The sequence below is a fragment of the Myotis myotis genome, unplaced genomic scaffold, assembly GCF_014108235.1.
Source record: "Myotis myotis isolate mMyoMyo1 unplaced genomic scaffold, mMyoMyo1.p scaffold_m19_p_3, whole genome shotgun sequence".
NCBI classification, from domain to species: Eukaryota; Metazoa; Chordata; class Mammalia; order Chiroptera; family Vespertilionidae; genus Myotis; species Myotis myotis.
Genome location: NW_023416335.1, coordinates 206,495,889 through 206,517,432, shown reverse-complemented (window position 1 = coordinate 206,517,432; position 21,544 = coordinate 206,495,889). Strand labels below are relative to the sequence as shown.

The 21,544-nt window shown below is 56.8% G+C and overlaps 1 protein-coding gene across 1 annotated transcript; it reads left to right on the top strand.

Annotated features, from left to right (window-relative positions):
• Positions 1 to 7,873: 7,873 nt before the first annotated feature.
• Positions 7,874 to 20,985, top strand: RAC2 (Rac family small GTPase 2). Its single transcript, XM_036300463.1, has 7 exons — positions 7,874 to 8,035; positions 10,094 to 10,165; positions 15,825 to 15,942; positions 16,659 to 16,721; positions 17,056 to 17,215; positions 19,570 to 19,702; positions 20,248 to 20,985. Exons 1-6 carry the CDS (start codon positions 8,001 to 8,003, stop codon positions 19,698 to 19,700), a joined length of 579 nt encoding a protein of 192 aa, XP_036156356.1. The 5' UTR covers positions 7,874 to 8,000; the 3' UTR covers positions 19,701 to 19,702; positions 20,248 to 20,985.
• Positions 20,986 to 21,544: the final 559 nt, after the last annotated feature.

Sequence of the window (21,544 nt, the reverse complement as noted above, 5' to 3'; positions counted from 1 at the left end):
GGGGACAGGTCGTGCGAGATGGGCTGGAAGTTGACCGATTGTGATGGACTCTTCTGGGCCTTTTGAATTTGGGACCATGTGAATATATTGCTCATTCAAAGGTAACCTGAAAAGAATAAAATGTAACCAAAGCCCAGCTGGTGTGGCTCAGTGGTTGAGCGTTGACCTATGCACCAGGAGGTCACGGTTCGATTCCCGGTCAGGGCACATGCCTGGGTTGTGGGCTCCATCCCCAGTAGGGGGCGTGCAGGAGGCAGCCGATCGATGATTCTCTATCATTGTTGTTTCTCTCTCTCTCCCTCGCCCTTCCTCTCTGAAATCAACAAAAAATATATTTAAAAAATATATAACCAAAAACACTTCAAAAAAAAGTTTGCTGTCTAGGTCCCAGTTTAGGGAGAGGGACGGTTGGGTGGTGGGAGGGAGGTGGGGAGACTGCTGAGCTCGAGGGCCCATGGGCATCGGGGCGGGGGCCAGGGCATGGCCAGCCGGCCTGGCACTGGCGATAGGAGCCACGCGTGGCCGCCGAGGGCGTACAGGGAAAGGCCGGACAGCGTCCCGGGGAGCAGGTGCAGGAAGGAGAGGAGGCAGAAGGCGTGCCTGCACCAGCCCTGCACGGAGGGGGCCTGCTGGGGCCGCAGGGACGGCTCCCTGGGGTCTGAAAGGGGGGGCACCAGGAGCCTGGCTGTGCTGGGTCTCTGGGTGTGTCGGGGGCACAGAACCTGCCCTGGGAGCAGACAGAAAGCCCCGGGGAAGACAGGAAGTCCCCCACTCTGCATCCAGGGCTTCGTGGGGATTTCCTGGGAGAAAACCCCCTCCCTGACTCCGACATTCCCCATGGACCCGAGCATGGCTCCTCCAGCAGGAAGGGGGGGGGGGGTGGCGGGGCAGGGTGCAGGGTAGGGAATAATCACCGGCTTCGGTCGGAACCAGCCCTCCTGGATGTGACCCCAGAGCAGTAGCGCTGGGGGACCCTGTCAGGCTGGGGACCAGACGCCAGCCACAGGGGACTGCCGGGAGCCGCCACCCTCTGCCACCTTCTTGGTGGTGACGCTGAGCACGAGACTGGTCCGAGCACAGTGTACCCCCACGCAAAGGGGTTCCCAGCACTGCCTTCAGGGGGGCCTGTCAGAGGCCCTATAGGCACCCCCACCCCCAGGGGCTTCTGTGGTTTGTTTTTCAAAGCTCTTATTTCTGTAACAATGTAGTATGTGGCCCCTCTGTGCCAGATCTTAGGAAGAGTCAAGACTTAAAAAATGTTGGCTGTGCTGAAACTGGTTTGGCTCAGTGGATAGAGCGTCGGCCTGCGGACTGAAAGGTCCCAGGTTCGATTCCGGTCAAGGGCATGTACCTGGGTTGCGGGCACATCCCCAGTGGGAGATGTGCAGGAGGCAGCTGATCGATGTTTCTCTCTCATCGATGTTTCTAATTCTCTATCTCCCTCCCTTCCTCTCTGTAAAAAATCAATAAAATATATTTTAAAAAAAAAGAAAAAAAATGTTGGCTGCTATTGTAATAAAAGGTTAACATTTTAGGAAGATATAATAATTCTAACGTTGTATGCATTTGATGATAGAGCCTAAAGATTCGTGAAGCAGAAATAAAAAGTAGCCTAGTTACAAGAACGGACAAATTCACCGTCGTGGTGGGGGAGCTAATGAACCGTTCCAGGAGCTGATGGATCAAGAGGGGCCGATAGAAGCTATGTCATAATAGGAAAGCTTTAAGCGGCACGGTTAACATCTGTAATTTATTAGACATTTATGGAACACTGACTATCTATACGTTTATGAAAAATGAACCTCATTCTAGGTCATACATAACGCACATTTAAAAGAATCAAGCCAAGTTCTTTTACCACCTACCGTTAAAAAAACAATATAAAAAAGATACCAATCCCATTTCCCAACAATTGAAAATGAATAACAAACTTTCAAGTACCTCATTGATTAAAAAAAAACACACAAACACATTATAATAAACTTTAAAACATTTAGGATGTTTAAAATATGGCATGTCAAAATTGCAGGTTGTGGTAAACGTTATGTTATGTATATTTTGCCACAATTTTTAAAAAGTTGGTTGTGGTTAAAGGAAAATTTAGAGCCTTAAGAGCTTACATTAGGAATAAAACAAGGTTGAAAATTCATGAACTAAGCATTCAAAACTCAAAAGTAAAGTAAGAACAATAGGAGAAACCCAAAGCAAAAAGGAAATAATAAAGATGAGAACAGAATTTAAATAAATGGAATAAAATTGTAGCGTAAAAACAATTAACAAGGCCAAAAGTTGGTTCATTGAAAAGATGAATATAATTAGCAAATTTTGGGAGCAACTAAAAACAAATGCTGGAAGCAAAAATAATTAATATAGGATGAAAAAGAGGAATATAACAAAAATAAAAAGGAGAGATTAAAAGGACGCATGAAAATGCTAGGAATTGCTTTATATCAACAAGTTAAAAAACCCAAGCAAAATAGAAAAATATACAAAGTACTTCTAGAAAAATATATAAAGGATGACTAAGAAGTAATAGAAATTCCAAATGGTCCTATAGCCTTTAAAAACACTGAATTAGTTTAAAATCTATCTCCTCCTCCTCTCACATAATTTCAAAACCAGGCCAGATGGCTTTACAAATGCTATAACATGTTCGAGGAAGAGATAAATCTGTATTATCCAAACTTCTCTCAAAATAGGAAGAGAGATACTATCGGCAGCTCACTTAATGAAACTTTACACCCTTCTCCTGTCCCCACATAAGGACAAGGACAATATGAGAAAGGAAGACTGCTGGCCTTACACTGATGAGCATTCTCTTCATACCGTGTCCCCAGTCAGGCAATTTGAAGCCAGCGATGTATGAGAGACAGTCATCACGACTGCATTCGTTACTTGAAGCTGTTGCAACAGAAAGACCCTATAACACAGTGGCTTATTTCTATTTTTATTTTATTTTCTATTGATTTCAGAGAGGAAGGGAGAGGGAGAGAGAGAGACAGGAACGTCAATGATGAGAGAGAATCATCCCTCGGCTGCCTCCTGCACGCCCCACCCTGGGGATGGAGCCCAGCAACCCGGGCATGTGCCCCGACTGGAAACCAAACTGTGACCTCCTGGTTCATAGGTCGATGCTCAACCACTGAGCCACGCCGGCCTGGCCACAGTGGCTTAAAGACAAAGTGTGTTTCGCTCCTCCATCCAGGGGGAGTGGTCCTGACCTTGCATCCCCTACACACCAGGATTTAGCCAGCATTTCCGTTTCCTAGCCAGGGGGGCACAGGGTCAAAAGATGCACAGCACAAGGCTTAGCCTTCGTGGAGACGGTGACTCAGGCGCTGTGCACATCCCTTCCATTTATGCCCTCCCTGCCACCCCGCCCCACCCCCAGGCTTAATCATGGGGCCGCACCTCACTGCAAGGAGGACTGAAAGATGTGCTCTTCAGCGGCCGAGAGCCGGCTGCGAGCCCTGGGGCTCTGCTATTGAAAGGAGACGCGGAGGACGACTGCGGGGACGGTCAGCAGCGTCCCCTGGAGTGACTAAGCCAGGTTTCTGCAGGAAGGACGGGCCACTGCCCGTTAGAGACTGGATTGACGTTATTCACAACATCTCCATAGATACAGGGGAAAGAAACAAACATGCAATAAGATTAAACACTCAAGATCAAAACAAAACAAGCTGTCGTGAGTAAGATAGCAGGAACCTCCTCTAACTGAGCAGAAGGTCTGCCAAGGCCCACATGACGTTCAATGCTGACGCCCAGACCCACTCCTCGCCATCAGACAAAGTGCCCGCCGTCGCTGATGCCACTCAATGCGGCCGCGGAGGCTCCAGACGACCCAGGGAAGTAACGCTATAAAAATCGGGAAGGAAGAAATAAAACTGCCACTTGTTACAAGTGAGAAGACTGTCGACAAAGACAGTCCCGGGCTTGTCAGTAGCAAAAGCTCCCGATAAGCATTTCCACATCTCTAAGAGTTTCCCTAAAATAAGAATGGCCATCTAGGTAAGTCCATGATGCAAAATTTGACATTTTTCCTGCGTGTAAGCAACCGACAGAAAATGCAATTTTAAAAAGTGCCCGTTACCATCCCCCTGAATGTGAGTCGGCATCAAGGAATCGTCTTATGAAAACAATGTGCGTGACCTTCCCGGGGGGTGGGGGGGGGGGGAGGACAGAACTTTACTGAAAGACGTAAAGAGGAAATGGAACGTGTCCGCGGGTGGGAGGGCTGAGTTTACAGAGATGTCCACTCTCCCCGACTCCCCTAATTGAACAGAATTCTAACGAGACTCCTGGCGTAGCTTTTCTCGGAACTTGGTGAGCTTATTCTAAAACGCATGTGGAAGAGCAGATGGTCAGCGAAAAGGAACAATTTTGAGAAAGTTCAAGAGAGAGGCCTAGGCCTGTGGGGTAGGAGGGCCTGACACAGGATTTCGGTAACCACGGCCGCGCTGTGCTGGCTGCAGGGCGGGCAGATAGGCCGAGAGGCAGAGAAGCTACGAAGAGACGCACACGGCTCATGGGGAGGAGGCAGGCGGAGCCTCAATAAATGGTGCTGGACCCCTGGTCGTGGAGGGGACTAAACAGAATCCATATCTCACAGAACGGAAGAGGCTCATATCTCACTTCGCCCGAAAATCCATCCCAAGCGTGTAAAGACCTGAATATCAACAGCGAGCTTTTTTTATTTTTTAATCCTCACCCAAGGATGTTTTCCCACTGATTTTTAGAGCGAGTGGAAGAGAGAGGGAAAGACAGAGAGGAATATTGATGTGAGAGAAACACATCGATGGGTTGCCTCCTGCAGGAGCCCCAACCAGGGCCCGGGCCAGAGAGGAGCCTGCAACCGAGGTACATGTCCTTGACCGGCATCAAACCGGGTGAGGATTAAAAAAATAAACTAAAACAAACAAAAACCCCGGGAAATTCACTTTAGTTTTAGTACCATACTGCGAAGTAAATTTTTATTTGTTTTGGATTTTACTACTTTTCCCACTAGGTTTTTTGTTTGTTTGTTTGTGTTTTTTTTCCTGTTCCAGGATTTTTTTTTTTTAATTAAATCTTTATTGTTCAGATTATTACATTTGTTCCTCTTTTTTCCCCCCCATAACTCCCCTCCTCCCAGTTCCCGCCCCACCCTCTGCCCTCACTCCCCACCCACTGTCCTCATCCATAGGTGCACGATTTTTGTCCAGTCTCTTCCCGCATCTCCCACACCCCTTTCCCCCCCAAGAATAGTACAGCTTCAAGCGTACCAACATCAGAATTATAGGGGTGCCAGAAGATGAGAGAGAGCAAGATATTGAAAACCTATTTAAAGAAATAATGACAGAAAACTTCCCCCACCTGGTGAAAGAAATGGACTTACAGGTCCAAGAAGCGCGGAGAACCCCAAACAAAAGGAATCCAAAGAGGACCACACCAAGACACATCATAATTAAAATGCCAAGAGCAAAAGACAAAGAGAGAATCTTAAAAACAGCAAGAGAAAGAAACTCAGTTACCTACAAGGGAAAACCCATACGACTGTCAGCTGATTTCTCAACAGAAACTTTGCAGGCCAGAAGGGAGTGGCAAGAAATATTCAAAGTGATGAATACCAAGAACCTACAACCAAGATTACTTTATCCAGCAAAGCTATCATTCAGAACTGAAGGTCAGATAAAGAGCTTCACAGATAAGAAAAAGCTAAAGGAGTTCATCACCACCAAACCAGGATTATATGAAATGCTGAAAGGTATCCTTTAAGAAGAGGAAGAGGAAGAAAAAGGTAAAGATACAAATTATGAACAACAAATATGCATCTATCAACAAGTGAATCTAAGAATCAAGTGAATAAATAATCTGATGAACAGAATGAACTCTTGGTTATAATAGAATCAGGGACATAGAAAGGGAATGGACTGACTGTTCCAGGATTTAACCCGGGACAGCACACTGCATTTAGTACACTGTTATCCTTTTTTTTTAATATAAATATATTTTATTGATTTTTTACAGAGAGGAAGGGAGAGAGATAGAGAGTTAGAAACATCGATGAGAGAGAAACATCGATCAGCTGCCTCCTGCACACCTCCTACTGGGGATGTGCCTGCAACCCAGGTACATGCCCTTGACCGGAATCGAACCTGGGACCTTTCAGTCCGCAGGCTGACGCTCTATCCACTGAGCCAATTGTTTTTGGCCACTGTTATCCTTTTTAAGGTTAATACGGAGGTTGCCCTATAGCAGTGGTTGGGAAAAGAATGTGAATATGGGGGAGGACCCAGAATAAAGCCGTCAGGTGGCCTGGGAGGACGGAGCCCCGGCTGGGTCATGGGGTGGGGGGAGGGTGGGTGGGGGGGCACTGGGCCTTCCTGACCTGGGCTGGGTGCCCTGCAGCGCTTCCTGCCGGCACCGCCTCAGCTCAGCCTGTGCAAAGCACTGAGCAAAGACCTGGAAGTGCACTGGCTGTTTTTAAAAAATATTCTAATTGACTTTTAGAGAGAGAGGAGGGGAGAAGGACAGAGAGAGAAACATCGATGTGAGGGCAGAACATCCGTTGTCTGCCTCCTGCACGCCCCCTACTGGCGATGGAGGCCGCAACGGGGCGTGCGCCCTGACAGTTCCCTCCGCGGACGTCGCCCAGCCAGCTGAGCGCTGCGCCAAGGCCACTGGCTGGTTTGATAACTGACTGGCCGAGTGTAGGAGCAGGCCCTGGGGAGCCGCATTTCCTTCTGCAAAAGCCCTTTGTGCCAGCCCCTCGGCTTGTGTGGACAGTTCTGGAAGCTCCCGCCTGGGTGCCTGGGGGAGTCCTGGGCTCTGCCCCCAGGGTGGGCAGTGGGAGGGACGCGGGCACCCTGCTGACTCCTGAGCTCCCTACTCCTGCGGGTTCCCGGTTTGCCCCGAGTGGGTCCAGGCGGGTGGCCAGCGGCTCTGCCCATGTCCTCCCACCCCGGTCCCTGGAGCCACGGCAGCGAGTGGGAAGGACCAGGTGAACGTGGAACCCGCTGGGGAGACTCAGTGCTGCTCAGATCCGAGTCTGCCGAGCTGAGGGGGCCACTCCCCATCCGCCCGCTGCTGAACTCGTGCCCTGAGTCCCCCGGCAGCAGCCGCGGTGCCAGGAGGGTGTGGAGTCACCTGACTTCTCAGACCCTCTGCTTCTGCATCTTTAAAATTGGCCACGGATCTGACTTAGCGCCAAGGTGCCTAGGCCCACAGGGCTGCCTCCAGCACAGGGCACGGCCTGTCACTTCCCTTCTATTTCCCCTTCTCCGTGAGCTCACCCCACCTCCCTTCCTGCCTCATCACCCCACACCCCCCATCTCCCATCCTTCCCTGCTCAGGGGTTCCCACGCCGGCCTCTCTTTGTGGGGAGCCTCAGGCACCCCCCTCCCTGGAGCTCCCTCTCTCCCTCACCACCTCTCAAGGACTGGCTCGAACGCCACCTCCGGGCCTCCCGCTCTCCCTCTGTGGCACGCTGAGGTCCCCTCCCGGTAGGTCCCCTGTGGCCCCATCCCTTCCGGCCTCGATGGACAGCCCTGATGAGGTCCTATCTTCCCCAGGACCTGGCCACCTGGCCTCACCACTACCTGATACTGAGCCTGGCCCACAGCAGATGCTCATTCAGTGCTTATTGCTTAGATTGAGTGGCACTAAATTCTTGGAAACCTCAAGTTCTTGGAGAACAGCTCTGGCCTTGCCCGTGGACGTGAGTCCCCAGCTGAGAGGGTCCCTAGGTCTCCAGGGAGTGCCCTAGAGCAGGGATGGTCGCGGGGTGGCCAGGGCCCAGCCCAGCACCTGAGCGCCCCCCCACCCCCAGCTGTTCCGCCAGACCGCACGCTCCGCCTTCTGCAAACGGCTGGGAGGGCAGCTTGGGCAAGTTCCCCTTCCGCTTCCTCCTGCCTCGGTCCCGCTGCTGCTGCTGCTGCTGCTGCCCGGGGCGCCTACCAGGCTCTCCACTCCCTGGTGCCGAAGACGCTCCGCCGTCACCGCCACCCCCAGGTCCCGACGCGATGCAGGCCATCAAATGTGTGGTGGTGGGAGATGGGTAGGTACCTGGCTGACCTTCCTCACAGCCCCCACCTGGGAGCCCTGAGACCCTGAGACCCTCCTGCACAGGTGTCCCCAGGAAGCCCCCTTACCTGTGGGAGTCCCGGAGGCAGCCAGGAGGACCTGCTCCTTCTCCCCGGAGCCAGAGGGAGCCCCTGGGGTGGGCTGAGGACACCTCACTCTCTCCGTCCACCTCACCCCGGGAGCCTCCTGGGTGGAGGGCATAGGACTGCGGGTGGCGGTGCCTGGGCCCCTCGCCTGTACCGCGGGGGCTGGGGCAGGCCTCCCATGGGACCTCCATCTTCAGCTCAGTGGATGCAGGTGGAGGGTGGGGAGCCGAAAGCTGGTCTTTGTTCCCAGGCTGATCTGGGCTCTCGTCACTGGCTAATGCTGCTGTGTGGCCTTGGGTAAGTCACAGGGCCTCTCTGGACCTCGGCTTGACCGTCTGGGATCTCGCACCAGAGTTGGTGGGGTTCACCTCAGGCATTTTGAGGGGCTGTCCTGCACATAGTATGTGCTCAGTAAACGCCACCTCCTCCCCTCCCCCGCGGCGGCCCCGTTGGGAGGATGTGGGGGGATGTGGGTGAGAAGCAGAAGGAGGGACATGAGAGACGATCAGGAGAGGAGGGGGGCAGAAGAGGTGTGATTGCGGGGGTCAGTTTGGAACAGGCTGGGCTGAGGCGCCTTCTGGGTTGTCATGCCCTCGGTGGGCCTCAGTTTCCTGAGCTGTGAGGTGACAGGTCCAAACGCCTCTTAGCAACAGTGCTCAGGGTCCAGCCCCTGGTTCGTCCTGGTTCTCCATAGGCCCAGCCCAGCACGTAACAGCTGGGCAGGCTTCTTGTCCGACTCTCCCATTCCACAGATGGGCAGCCCGAGGCCCCGAGAGACTCCGATCTTTCCCGGCCTGGGGCCCTGGGGCCCCGGCTCACTCTGACTCTGATGGGCCGAGGGGGCGGGCCAACTGATCAGGCTGCCCTCAGCTGATTCTGAGGCACCGTTCAGCTCGCCGTTATCTTCCTGCCTGCCCACTTCTGCTTTGTATCTGATCTGAGGAGGTCAGGGCGGAAGCCAAGGGCAACGTTCCAGTCATTCAGGGTTACCTTGCTGGCAGGCCCTGGGGGCGGGGGTTGGGGAGGGGGGACAGGCAGCCAGCTCCTCAGAACAGGAAGTGACGAAACAGTGCAGTGGAGGCAGGGGGGACAGCCCGGCTGCCCCTTGGGCTTCCACCTGTGTCCCCTCCCAGCCCAGCAGGCCCTGGGAAGACAGCGTGTCTAAAGGGCCAGCACTATTTGCTTAGCACTTACTATGTGCTGGGCCCTGGGCTCAGTCACACCCTCACCAACCCTGATATTAGGCCCATTGAACAGGTGGGAGAACTGAAGCTCAAAGAAATGAAGTAATTTTTTCAAGACCTTACGGATTGGAACCTGGCTCTTCTGACTCCAAAACTCTGAGCTCTGAACTGCTGTGCTCGCGGATGAGGCAGGATGGTGGGGGGCAGGGCAGGCTTTCCCCAACAGCCGGGCCCTGTACTGCGCTTGGTTTTTTATGGGTTTCGTCTAATTTCCTTTTCAGCACATTCTTCTGAGGAGGGAGAAAACTCACCCCTGTTTTCTAGATGGGGAAACTGAGGCATAGAGAGATGAAGGGACTGGCCCAAGTTGGTGCCGCAGGCAGGGGGTGGACCAGGTGTGACCGCAGAGCCCTGGCCAAGTTCGGGAGTCCCTGCGGCATTGTCCGGTTCAGGGGTGTCTTTGGCACCCTCTGCTCTAACCCTCAGGCCCCCATCAGCGCCACCTGGGAGAACTTTTCACAACACAGGTTCCCAGTTCCGCCCCCAGCCGCGGGTCAGACTCTCTGGGGTGGGGCCTGACGTCTGTCCTTTGACAAGCACCTCGATGACTCCATGGTTCTCAGGTTTGAGAACACTGACACGGGGACCCTCAGATGGGGAAACTGAGGCCCAGAGGGGTGAGCCTGGGTCTTTCCTGAGGGCTGGGCTCGGGGACCAGGCCGGGCCTGTGACTGACGCCCTCCGGAACTTCCTGTCTTTCAGAGCCGTGGGCAAGACCTGCCTCCTCATCAGCTACACCACCAATGCCTTCCCAGGAGAGTACATCCCCACCGTGTGAGTCTCCGTGTGGGCGGGCACCGGAGGGCGGGGCGACACGCATCGCCAAGCCCGCCCCCTTTTCAGGCACTTCTGTGTGCCGGCCACGTGTGGGCACTTGGGGTCCAGCAACCGGGAGATGCCCCAGCCGGTCTGCCTGGCAGGGCCCCTAAGGATCTGGCTGGGGAGGCGGCCACCGAGGCCGAGATGAACGGTCAGGGGGCAAGGCTGGGGGCTCCTAAAACGCAGAGAGACCGTGTCGGGGTGGGGGGTGCTGAAGGGGAGCAGGTGGCCTTCGAGAGGGCCTCAGGGAAGAGGGAGATGGGGGGGCCAGGCTGAGCGGGGGCAGGGAGGGAAGAGGGGCTGGGGCAGCGAAGGGGAGGAGAGGGGCAGGGCGGGGAAGGAGATGATCTGATTGAGGGGTTTGGTCACAAGGAGAGGAGATACCAGGGGGCACGTGTGTGTTTCAGGAGAGGGCAGTGCCCTCTGGAGGCCAATCAGAGGCCGTCCTCTCTCAGATGTGGAGTCGGAGTTGTCATTTGACATGTTTGTGACAAAGTGTGGGTGCCAGACTCAGGAAGGAAGGATAAGGGGGAGGCACCAGCCCCTCCCCTGCCGGTCCCCAGGGGCCCCCATCACTCACAGGGCAACTTCCCAGCGCTTAGCTCGGCATCCGAGGCCCTGTGTGGTCTTCTCTCAACCTCCCTGCCTAGCGTCACGGCCCCTTCAGTTCACCACACACTCCCGGGCATTTCCACGGCCGCTCGGGGCCTTTGCTCCGCTGTCCCTCTGCCTGGGGTTCCTGTCCTTCACACATCCACATGGCTATGCCCGCCAGCCCCAGCTCTAGGGCCCCCTCCTCCAGGAAGCCTTCCTGATCTAGCCTGCAGGGTCTCTCACTCCCCAGAATGACGTCATTTGGCCGTTGACCATGAGCCTGGGGAATGCAGGGCCCCAGCCCAGTGCCTTTCAGGCCAGCCCACTGTCCCCGCGCAGTGTCTACGCTCAGTGTAACCTACACCTTGTCTCAGACACAGGAGATACGTTTTGAGTTGACCTGACTTGAACTTCGTGGGGGGGCTGTAGGACTGATCGCAGCTACCATCCTTTGAGGGCCTGCTGCATGCTGGCCTCACAGAACGTCATTTGACCCTCATGGGAGCTGGGAATTACGATACCGGGTCACCCAGGAGGAAGAGGAAGCTCCCAGCCACTCAGGGGCCTGCCCTCAGGCTCCGGGGGGACCCTGAGTTCCCTCAACTGAGACACTGACCCGGCCCAGGCAGGAGCGGGGCGCAGACAGCCAGGACAGGGCAGGGACACCTGGACAGGGAGCCTGGAAAACCCACAACTGCCCCAGCTTGGTCCCGCCTCCCCATAGCGTGGCGCCCGCGCACACCTCTCCCCACACTCGCCCTCATCTGCCAGGTCACCATCGATTATCAAAAGGCGACGGCACCTCCCAGCGGAGGGAGGGCTGGCTCGGACCGAGCCGGAGCCGGAAGCAGGGATCTGTCAGGGGGAGGCCTGGTCCCCCGGAGTGTGTTCCTGCCTCGGCCTGTCCCTGCTGGGCTGGAGGGCACGCTTGCTGAGGGCCCTTACACCAGTCACGTCCTCTCTCTGAGCCTCAGCTTCCCTTTCTGTAGGAGGTGGGGGCTGGGAGATGCCCAGCTCATTGCCCGGCTGCCTCCCCTGTCCAGGGAGACGGAAGGTGTGTTCTCAGGGCAGGTGCTCTCGGCAACTCGGAGAGACTGGCCCCTGGTGAAGTCGCTTGGCCTGGGCAGCCTTGCAGAACAGCCAGAACGGATTGGACGAGGTCCACCCGCTGGACAGAGGAGCTGGTCAGAGACCAGGGCCGGCTTCACCACGCCCTGTCCCTGCAGCTGCAGGGGCCCCGTGTGCGTGGAAGGGGCCGCATTTGGTTTAATGCTCTCATATTCCCTCATCTTGAAATTCTTAATTTTTGAACAAGGGGTCCTGAGTTCTCATTTTGCACCGGACCCTGCAAAGCGTGTGACCAGCCCTGCCTGCCACCCCCCTTAGAGAGGGGCTCAGCTCGGACAGGCCCCGAGCGGCTCCTGGGGCCATGCCTGTGCCCCTGCGGCAGGGCGGGCATTGGTTATACTGAGCCCTTGAAGGGCGGGGGCAGCAGGGGAGCGGGGCTGGGGAAACAGGCAGCTGCATAGAGGTGAGAAGAGCTTCTGGGGTAGGGACCGGAGGGTTTGCTCAGACCCCCACTTCACCGACCGGGAGACCAAACCTCTCTCGATGTTGGGGATGCAAAGACATGGCAGGGAGACCTGTGGCCAGGGGGTCTCCCCTTCCCACCATGTCTCCTTATAGCTGTTCTCCAATGGAAGCCCAGCTGAGCTTTCAAACGTGAAAACCTCATGGCACCGTTACCATTCAAGCCCATCTCCTACCCTGGCATCCAAAGCCCAGAATGCCGCCCCCCCCCTCCCATCACCCCACACACGCCAGCTCCCCACAAGCCTCTCCTCCCCACCATTCAGTTCCTGACCCAGGTATCACCCCCCTGGATTCTGTCCTCTAGGTGGTCCCTCCCTCCACCCAGGCCCCTTGACATCCTTCATAGCCAGTCCCCCCTGACTTCCCTGCTGGGATGGAAGCTCTGGGCGGTCAGGGCCCTGTCCTTGTCTGTCCGTCTGTCCATCCCACCAGCTGCTGGAACAGAGCTGAGCTCGTCAGGCAGGTCAAGCTGCAGTCTGCCCTGAGAAGGTGCTGGAACTAGGGCACCCCTTTCACCCACCCCCCTTTTCCTCCTCCACTCCAGTCCAGGGTCAGGGCTGGCGAGTGCAGAAAGAGGCCGCACAGACTCTGGGTGGAAACCTCCCAGCTGTGTGACGGTGGGCAGGTAACTCCCAGTCTCTGATTCTCGCTTTCCTCGTGTGTAAAACGGGGACAATGGCAGGTGCACTGAAATGACCTAGGCATGCGGGGCCTGGAAGAGCACTTGGCGCCGCTGGGTGCTCAGCAAATGGGCGCTCCCTGCCCTCCCCAGAGTTCGCAGTCAGCCCCCAGGCCCCAGCTCAAACTCCACCGAGACCCCAGCCGTGAAGTTGCAGCGACCCTTGCCACACGGGCTCTGAATTGGGTAACAGGATCCAGTCCTGGCTCTGCCACCAACTGTGAGGTCTTGGGCAAGCCCCTTCCTGCCTCTGAGCCCATGTCTCCTCTGGCAGCGGGAGCGAGGGCTGGACACAGTGGTGTGTGAGGCCCTCTCACCGAGGCCGCCTGTGGAGTAAGAGGGATCCCGGGAGCTGCAGGCCCCTGGCGAGTCCCCGCAGACATGCCCGGCCCTGACCGCTGGTCCTCTGGGGAGGGTCAGTGGAGCGTGTGCAGGGGCAGTGAGCACAAGGCCACTCAGCGGCTCAGCGGCTCCCCACGGGGTGGCTTCAATGTCCTCTGTCTCTTTGGAGCCTCCCAATGGTCCCAAGAGACAGGGCTTTTTCACAATGAAGACAGCGAGGCTCAGAGAGGCTGGGCTGCTCACCCAGGGTCACACAGCCCGGACAAGACTTTACCAGGAGATCTCTGTTCCCTCCCGATTCTGGGGGACGGATCCCAGACAGCTGTCCCCAGGTTCCCTACTGGGGGTCATGGGAGAAGCAGGGTTCAGGTTCTTGTTTATGAGCTGGCTGGTCTTGGGGCCTCGGCTTCCTCATCTCTCTACGGGGAGGAACTTGAGGTCCTTTGGTCTTGGGTCACCTGGGACTTCAAGACCTATGGGATGAAGGCCCCTAGCCCTCTGCCCGGCCCCAGAGTAGGTGCTCAGTGTGGCTACAGATCCTAGGTGCAGCTCCCCTCCACTCCCCCGCCTGGCCACAGCCCCTGTGACCCTGGGGGGTGACCCGGAGAAGGCAGACACCTTTGGCTCAGGAATTTGGGGAGGCTTTTGGGCACCAGAGTTTCAGACTGGACATTAGAGAAGAGTGTCCCAAGCTTATCCTGAAAGAAGCCAAAGACAACACAGACACTTATTTTCCTATCGTGCCCAGTGGTGTCTCCTTGGACCTGAAATCCCAGTGGTATGGGTGGTGCCCAGAGTAGGTACCTACTATGTGCCACACACGGTGCTGGCCTCAGGGTGCAGTAAGGAACAAGCTCCTGCTTTTGAGATGCTGAGTTCACCACAGATTACTGGTTGGGACCCAACCTGGCTGGGAATCAGGAAAGGCTTCCTGGAGGAGGTGGCATTGAGATAAGGCTGGAGGAGGGGTTGTGTAAGAGTCAGCCCAGCAGAGGGAGGAAGGAGAGTGGGAAGTCAGGGAGGAATTTGCAGAGCGCTCCAGGCAGGAGGGAGCAGGGCCATCTGAGGAGCTGAGAGTAACCAGGATCACTCCCCAATTACAGTGTGTTAACGTGCCAGGCTGTTGCCCTGGCTGGGTGGCTCAGTGGTTGGGGGGTCGTCCCACACACCAAAAGGTGTGGGTTCTAGTCCCCATCAGGGCACATACCTGGGTTGTGGGTTCAATCCATAGAGGAGGCAACTGATCAGTGTTTGTCTCTCACATCGATGTGTGGGTGTGTGTGTTCCTCTCTCTCTCTCTCTCTCTCTCTCTGTCAACAGACATATCCTCGGGTGAGGGTTTAAAAAAAAGTTAGGCTGTCAACTCTTGTTTTTGTTTTTTTGTATGTGGGGTCTTTCTCAGGACAGGTGTCTTTGGAGTTACTCTGGAGCATTGGGGCTCTGCGGCCTGTCACTGAGCAGCATTCCGGGAGGGCTGCATGGAGGAGGTGACACCCCACGCATGAGGAACCAGCACCTTCTTCTCAGGAATGTGTGTAGTGGAAAATACTGTTGAATTGGTTTTGTGTGTTTTCTTTAATCTGTCAGCTTGTTAGATTGCCTGGAGTCCTCGCTGGCACTGGCAGGGAGATTTCAGGGGTCATGGTTGGTGCCCATGCCACCCTTTGGCATGTGTCTGTCCAGCGTGTGCCAATGGCATTTCCCCAAACCTCCTGTGACTGACAGCTTCAGTGTGGGTTGGATAACAAGGGAAACAACATCCCAGGACATCCCTCTAAAAGTGGAAGATGGAGAGGGTGGGCAATACCCTAGCTCCTGCCCCCTCTGGGGGGCGCCCTAGCATGGCCCACGCTGTCTCCTGGTGGCCCTGGCTGGCCGGAGCCCCACTTGCCCACTAGCTCACCCTATGTCTGCTGCTGCCCTTCCTCTCCTCCCCACTGGCCTCCTGTAGCTGCCTGGACTCACTTCCCAAATAAACCACTTGTACCACCCCTCACCCCCGGGTTTGCTTCCGGGGAGACCCAACCTAAAACGGGGATAAGTTCTTATTCAGCAAATGCTGGGTGGCCAGCCTCAGTGTCCAGCACAGGAGGGGGTACATTTATTCCGATCAAACCGTGGCGGGAATAGTACGCAGCCTTGAAAAGCCGCTTCTCCAAAGAACGGGTGAGGGCAGGAAACCGATCGAGGCGATGTTTCCCTCTATGCTTCCCCGAGTTTTTGAGTTTTTATGTTGCGAATCAGTAATGGAAAAAAAGAAAACCCACTTAATTGCGTGGTGCTATGTGACTCTGGTCCTGTTGCAGGCCCTCTCTGGGTCTCCGCTTCCAGCAACCTGGGCCTGGACAAGAGGGCCCCGGGCTCTGGGCGGGAGACTGACCCTTCTGTCTTGCCCACGCCCTGCAGATTTGACAACTATTCAGCTAACGTGATGGTTGACAGCAAGCCGGTGAACCTGGGGCTGTGGGACACTGCTGGGCAGGAGGACTATGACCGCCTCCGGCCACTCTCCTACCCGCAGACGGTGAGCTCCCTGAGCCTTCCTTGCGGGCCGGCCTCTGCTCCCCCTGTTCCCTCTGCGTGGGGTGCCCTTGGGCCAGCTTGGCCTGGTGAACCCTGACCCTCCCCTAAGGCCCAGCTCGAGGACTCTGCCTTGTCCTCCCCAGGCACAGCCAGGGACTCCTCCCTCAGCCGCCGGCCCTCCATCCGTCCCCCTGACCACTCTGCCCTCTTCCCAGTCCCACCACCGGGGCTCCCTGTGGGTGGGGCAGGCAGACCCAGGATGGGGCTTCGATAGGGAGCCTAGAGCAGTGAACCCTGGGTGAGCTGGGTGGGGGGAGAAGAGACTGGGTAAGCCTGCAGGTGGCTCTGTGGTTGCTGGGCAACCACCACTTCCCACCCCCTCCACCCTTGACCTTCCCTCCAAGGGCTGGTAACCGGATGGTAGGGTAGTGAGTGCCTGGTTAGGAGTGTGGATTCTGGAGCTCCAGGTGGCAAACCTGCTAACCTTTGCGGCCTCACTCTTCCCATCTGCTGAATGGGGGCGGCAGCCCTGCTGCCGGGTCTGCGTGAGGACAGGGCCTGGCCTTTGGGAGGTGTTGGATAAAAGGCAGCAGCCTGGACCCTGCCCCCTTACCCTGGGCTGCGCCACTGCTCAGTGCTGCCAGGAGTATGGAGGGGCTGCAGGTGGGGCACCCCGGGCCTCCCCTCACGGGTAGCCCTGGCCTGCTCTGTCCCTAGGATGTCTTCCTCATCTGCTTCTCCCTCGTCAGCCCAGCCTCCTATGAGAACGTCCGTGCCAAGGTGAGCTGAGCTGTCCCTGGGGCAGTGCCAACCAGTGCTGGGGAGATTCCGGGATGAGACTAGGGGTGGGGGCAGGGCTCAGAGGGCGCTGGGAGTGTCAGCTTTATTGCCCGCCCTCTCTAACCTTGTCCTCTCTCCTCCCCGCACAACCTCATGCCTGCCTCTTATCTCTGCACAAAATCACACCTCCTCTTTTCCTGCACCCACGTGACCCCCGCCCCGGTGCAACCTCGCGTCTCTTCTCTCAAACTCATGCCGCCTCTTATCTTCTCACGACGTGGTGCCCCTTTTCTCCCCCCACTCTCGTGCCCCTCTCGTCCCCACGCCTGCCCAGTGGTTTCCCGAGGTTCGGCACCACTGCCCCAGCACACCCATCATCCTGGTGGGCACCAAGCTGGACCTGCGGGACGACAAGGATACCATCGAGAAGCTGAAGGAGAAGAAGCTGGCGCCTATCACCTACCCACAGGGCTTGGCACTGGCCAAGGAGATCGGTATGGGGCTCGGGCTCAGAGAGGGGACCTGGATGCCGGGAGAGCCCCAACTCAGCCTCTGGTGACTGTAGACATGGCTCCAGAACCAGGCTGTGCGGTTCTAACCCTGGCTGTGCGTGTGCTGGCTGTGTGACCCTGGGCCAATCACTTAGCCTCTCTGTGCCTGTTTCCTCATCAGTAAAACCTGGCTATAGGAATAGTTCTGGGAGAATTAAACGAATTAATACACAAGGCACCTAATAATAACTAACACGGACTGGCTCCCAGCACCCACGCATGGGGATCTGTCAGTGTTAGCTATCTATCTATCTATCTATCTATCTATCTATCTATCTATCTATCTATCTAAAGCCTAATATGCAAATTGTCCCCATGGGAGTTCGACCAGGAGACCGATTGCTCACTATGACTTGTGCTGACCACCAGGGGGTGGTATGGAATGAAGAAAGGCCCCAGAAGCTGGGATCCAGGGAAGGGAGGTCCTGGCCGGCAGCCAGAAGGCCCTGATTGCCGGCCAGGCCTAGGGACCCTAACTGTGCATGAATTTCATTCACTGGGCCTCTAGTTATTAGTAAAAACCATAATCGGATCTTGAAATAAAGTGTGTTTTGCCCAGAGAGAAGCAGGGATGGAGTAGGGTGTGCTGTGGCCGCTTAGAGGACGAGCAGCCAAGTCAGGCTTGGGTTTTCCAGGAAGGCTTCCTGGAGGAGGCGCTTCTGCCTTGGGTTTGCAGGGGGAGGCTTTCCCTTTTGCCTCCTCACCTCCCTCCCCCTCCAACTCCTCTCTGCCTCCTGATCACTGCCCAGAGAAGTAAAGTGGCTTTTTAAAGGTCACTCAACTAGTAGGTGGCAGAACTGGGATTTGAACACAGGACAGGAAGTTGCTTAGGGGCCTGATGGGCTGGCCTCTCCCATGGTGTTCCTAGTCTGGTCCTGACCGACCTACAGCCCAGGGCACACTTGCCCAAGAGCCCAGGCCCTCCAGTGGGTTTGGCCACTATGAGCAGTGACCCAGCTACCCAGGGCGCTCTGCCTCACCCCAGGGTCCTGCAGGCCCAGGATTTTGCCCCCAATCAGTGAGGCCTCCCCACCCCATCCCTGCCTCAGCCCCACCACTCTTCCTTCCGCCGGAACTGGGAGGGCCCTGGGGACTCACATCTCTTCACAGGAAGAGAAACCGCAGCTGCCACCTCCCCCTTCCCGTGACTAGCCCAGTGACATGGCCATCTTCCCTCGGGGACCTTCGCTCTGCTGAAGCCCTGGGTCCCTTGCCCCATCCTGGGGGCTCTGGTCCGGCCTGCAGTCTTCCCTCACGATTATGGGGGATGGCTCCCCCGCCTTCTCTCTTTCTGACCAGCCAGTCCCGCTGGACCCCTTCCACCAAGGCTGACGCCCCCACCTGCCGTCAGCCCTTTCCCTTTAAAGCACGCGCTTTGGGATGAGTAGGGGCCTGAGAAGCCGGTGCTGCTCCTGGCTCTGGCACTGTCGGTGTGACCTGGAGCCAGTGGCCTCTCCCTGGGCCTCAGTCTCCCCACCTGCAAAGCCACCCACAGAGTCCCTAAAAGCCCTCTCCCCTCTGTAAGGAGATGACCTGGGGGTCCTGTCTTGGCCTCTAGCCAATCTCTCCTGGAGATGATCCCGGTCGGGGGGTGGGGGGTGTCAGGGGCAGGGACTTTGAACTTGTCTTGGACCAGCCCAGGCCAAGGGCTTTGGGGGTGGGGAGCTGCAGAGCTGCCCAGGCAGCAGCTGCCTCTGCCCATGGGCTCCTCCCCAGCCTGGAGTGAGGAGTTGTGGGGCAGCTCAATCTCCCATCCTGGGGGAGGGCTCTCCTCTTGTCCGAGGGCCGAGGGCCCCCGGCTTCCTCAGGGTGGCGTGTGACTGGACAAACACCCCCACCTCGAGGAGCCTCAGTTTCCTCATCTTGAAAATGGGGAGAAGCTAAGGAACGGTCAGACATTTGGGAGGTCCTGTGAGTGGGCCACGCGTGGGGCAGGCCTCGTGGGGGAAGCGGGACGGCAGGTGTGGGTCTCTTTTCTGGAAGGAGCTGAGGCGTGGAGAGATCGGTCACGAGCTGAGCCCTTTCCTTCCCGGGAAAGTATCAAACTCCCGCCTCCCTTCCGCAAATTAAGGGCTGATGTGTCCAGGAGAGACACAGACCTGCTCCTGCGGGTCGTCACCCTCCCACTGAACTCAGGCTCCCTGTTCCAGGCATGAGGAAGCGGCACAGAGAGGCCAGTGCCCTGCTCTGCGCAGCACAGCCCCGGTGGCCCCCAGCCTGGGGCGGGCACGTGTCTTGGGAGGGGGTTTTGCCCGGGATCCTCCCCTGACCTGGGCCTCTGCCCTCTCCCGGCCCAGATTCGGTGAAATACCTGGAGTGCTCGGCCCTCACCCAGCGAGGCCTGAAAACCGTCTTCGACGAGGCCATCCGGGCCGTCCTGTGTCCCCAGCCCACGCGGCCGCAGAAGCGCCCCTGCAGCATCCTCTAGGGGTGAGGCCCCTCCCCCACCCCCACCCCATCGCACAGCAGACTGTAGCCGGCAGGGCCCTCCACTTCGCTGGGAGTGGTATTTAGACCAGGACAGAGGAGGAGAAGCAGTGGCCTCAGTTTCCCCATTTGCCTGAGCCAGTGCAACTCAGTGAGCCCGGTTCCCAGAGGGAAGGCCCAAGGTATGAGAAAAGGCCAGGTACCCTGAGCCAAGGCCTGGGGGTCACTGAGCCCCCACTCTGCCCTCCCTGCAGGAGGGCGGGGAAGAGAAGGGTTAGAGACACCTCAGGGGAGCCCAGTCCAGCCAGGGAGAACCGACCCCCACATCCAGGGGTGGAGGCAGGGAAGACAGAGCTGTGAGACGATTGGGGCAGAAGAAGGATGGGGAGGACCGGGTGTGGGGGAAGAGCAGGGCAGGCCGTCCTGGCGGGCAGGCAACCTTGACCAGAAGCTGGAAGGTGGGAATGAGCTGCGAGCCCGGGAGGCTGTAAGCTGGGGCTGTAGATCCCGCTTGTCCCCACATTCTCGCCTTGCCTGTCTCCCTCCAGGTGTCCCAGTCTTCCCAGCCAGATGGTTCCGACCCTCCAGGGCCCCCACCCAGAACCCGATGGCACCCCGGCTGGCCACGCTGTCCCCTTCCTGTGGCTCTTCCTAGCACGTGCTCAGAGCTTGGTTGATGGTATTCTCTGTGCTGGAGGCCCCCGAGGGTCCGAAGGTGTGAATCCGTAGGTGCTGTGTCCCGATCCCCTCATGCTCCTGCCTCCCCAGGGGCCGGAGGGGAGCCCCAGGACCCAATAAGCCCCCCCTGCATTCCTGTGGTATGTCCCCCGGCCACATACGGCAGCGTGTACCCATTTACCCGAGCCCTGCCCGACCCCTGAACGTCCTTTGGAAACTTTGGGCCAGATGGTTGCCAGCCACCACTTGTATGCCTCCGGAACGGGCCTCTCACTCCCCCTGAGGCATCCACTCCAGTATTGCTGGTCTTGCTTGTCTGAAAGTTCTTCTACTGCGCTCATATGAGCGTCTCAGAAGTGTGCCCCTCTGGTCTTAATGCTCCTTTTGGGACAACAGAAAACAATCAGATTTCCCAGAAGTCTGTGGGCACTGCCCAGCCAGCCTGAAGTCGGGGTGCAGCTGGCTCCTGCCGCCCTCGTCTTTCTGCTCCACTCGGGATCCTGAGCTGCCTCAGACCCTGCTCGCCAAGAACTTTGCTATTGCAAACAGAAAACCCGATTCAACCTGCTTAAGTAGAAAATAAATTTACTGATTCCAGTTTGGAAATATCATGTCTTCAGGTGCAGCGTGATCGAGGGGGCTCAGATGGCGTCATCGTGGCTCACTTTCCTGGACCCCTTTGCCTTGCCTTCCGCTGTCTGGTTCATTCCCAGGAAGGCGACTCCCAGGGCTTTGTCCTTCCAGGTTCAAGTTCAGCAAAAAAGAGCAAGTGCTTGCCCCAGGCGAAGTTCCAATGAAGATGTACTCTGATTGGACCAGCTTAGGTCTTGGGTCCCATTTCAACCAGTCGTATTTGGTAGGGAGCTGCTGGGCTCTGTTGGGCTGAGCCACACCCCCAGGGTGGAGGGGTGGGTCCCTACATGGAGACGAAGAGCCTTGCGGGGAATTTGGGAACATGGGTGTCAGGCAGCTGGAAACTCGCGGCCTCTCCTACTGGAGGTCACAGGAAGGTGTCCAAGGGCATAAAGAAGCAATGCCAGTCCCCACAGGCACTAAGCAAAGGGGAGTTTCTTTAAAGGAGAGCTGGCGCTGTTGGAAGGATCGAGAAGTTCATCTATAAAGCGGGCAGTGCCCGGTATGGAGTCAGTCACCTTAGTCTTTGCCAAG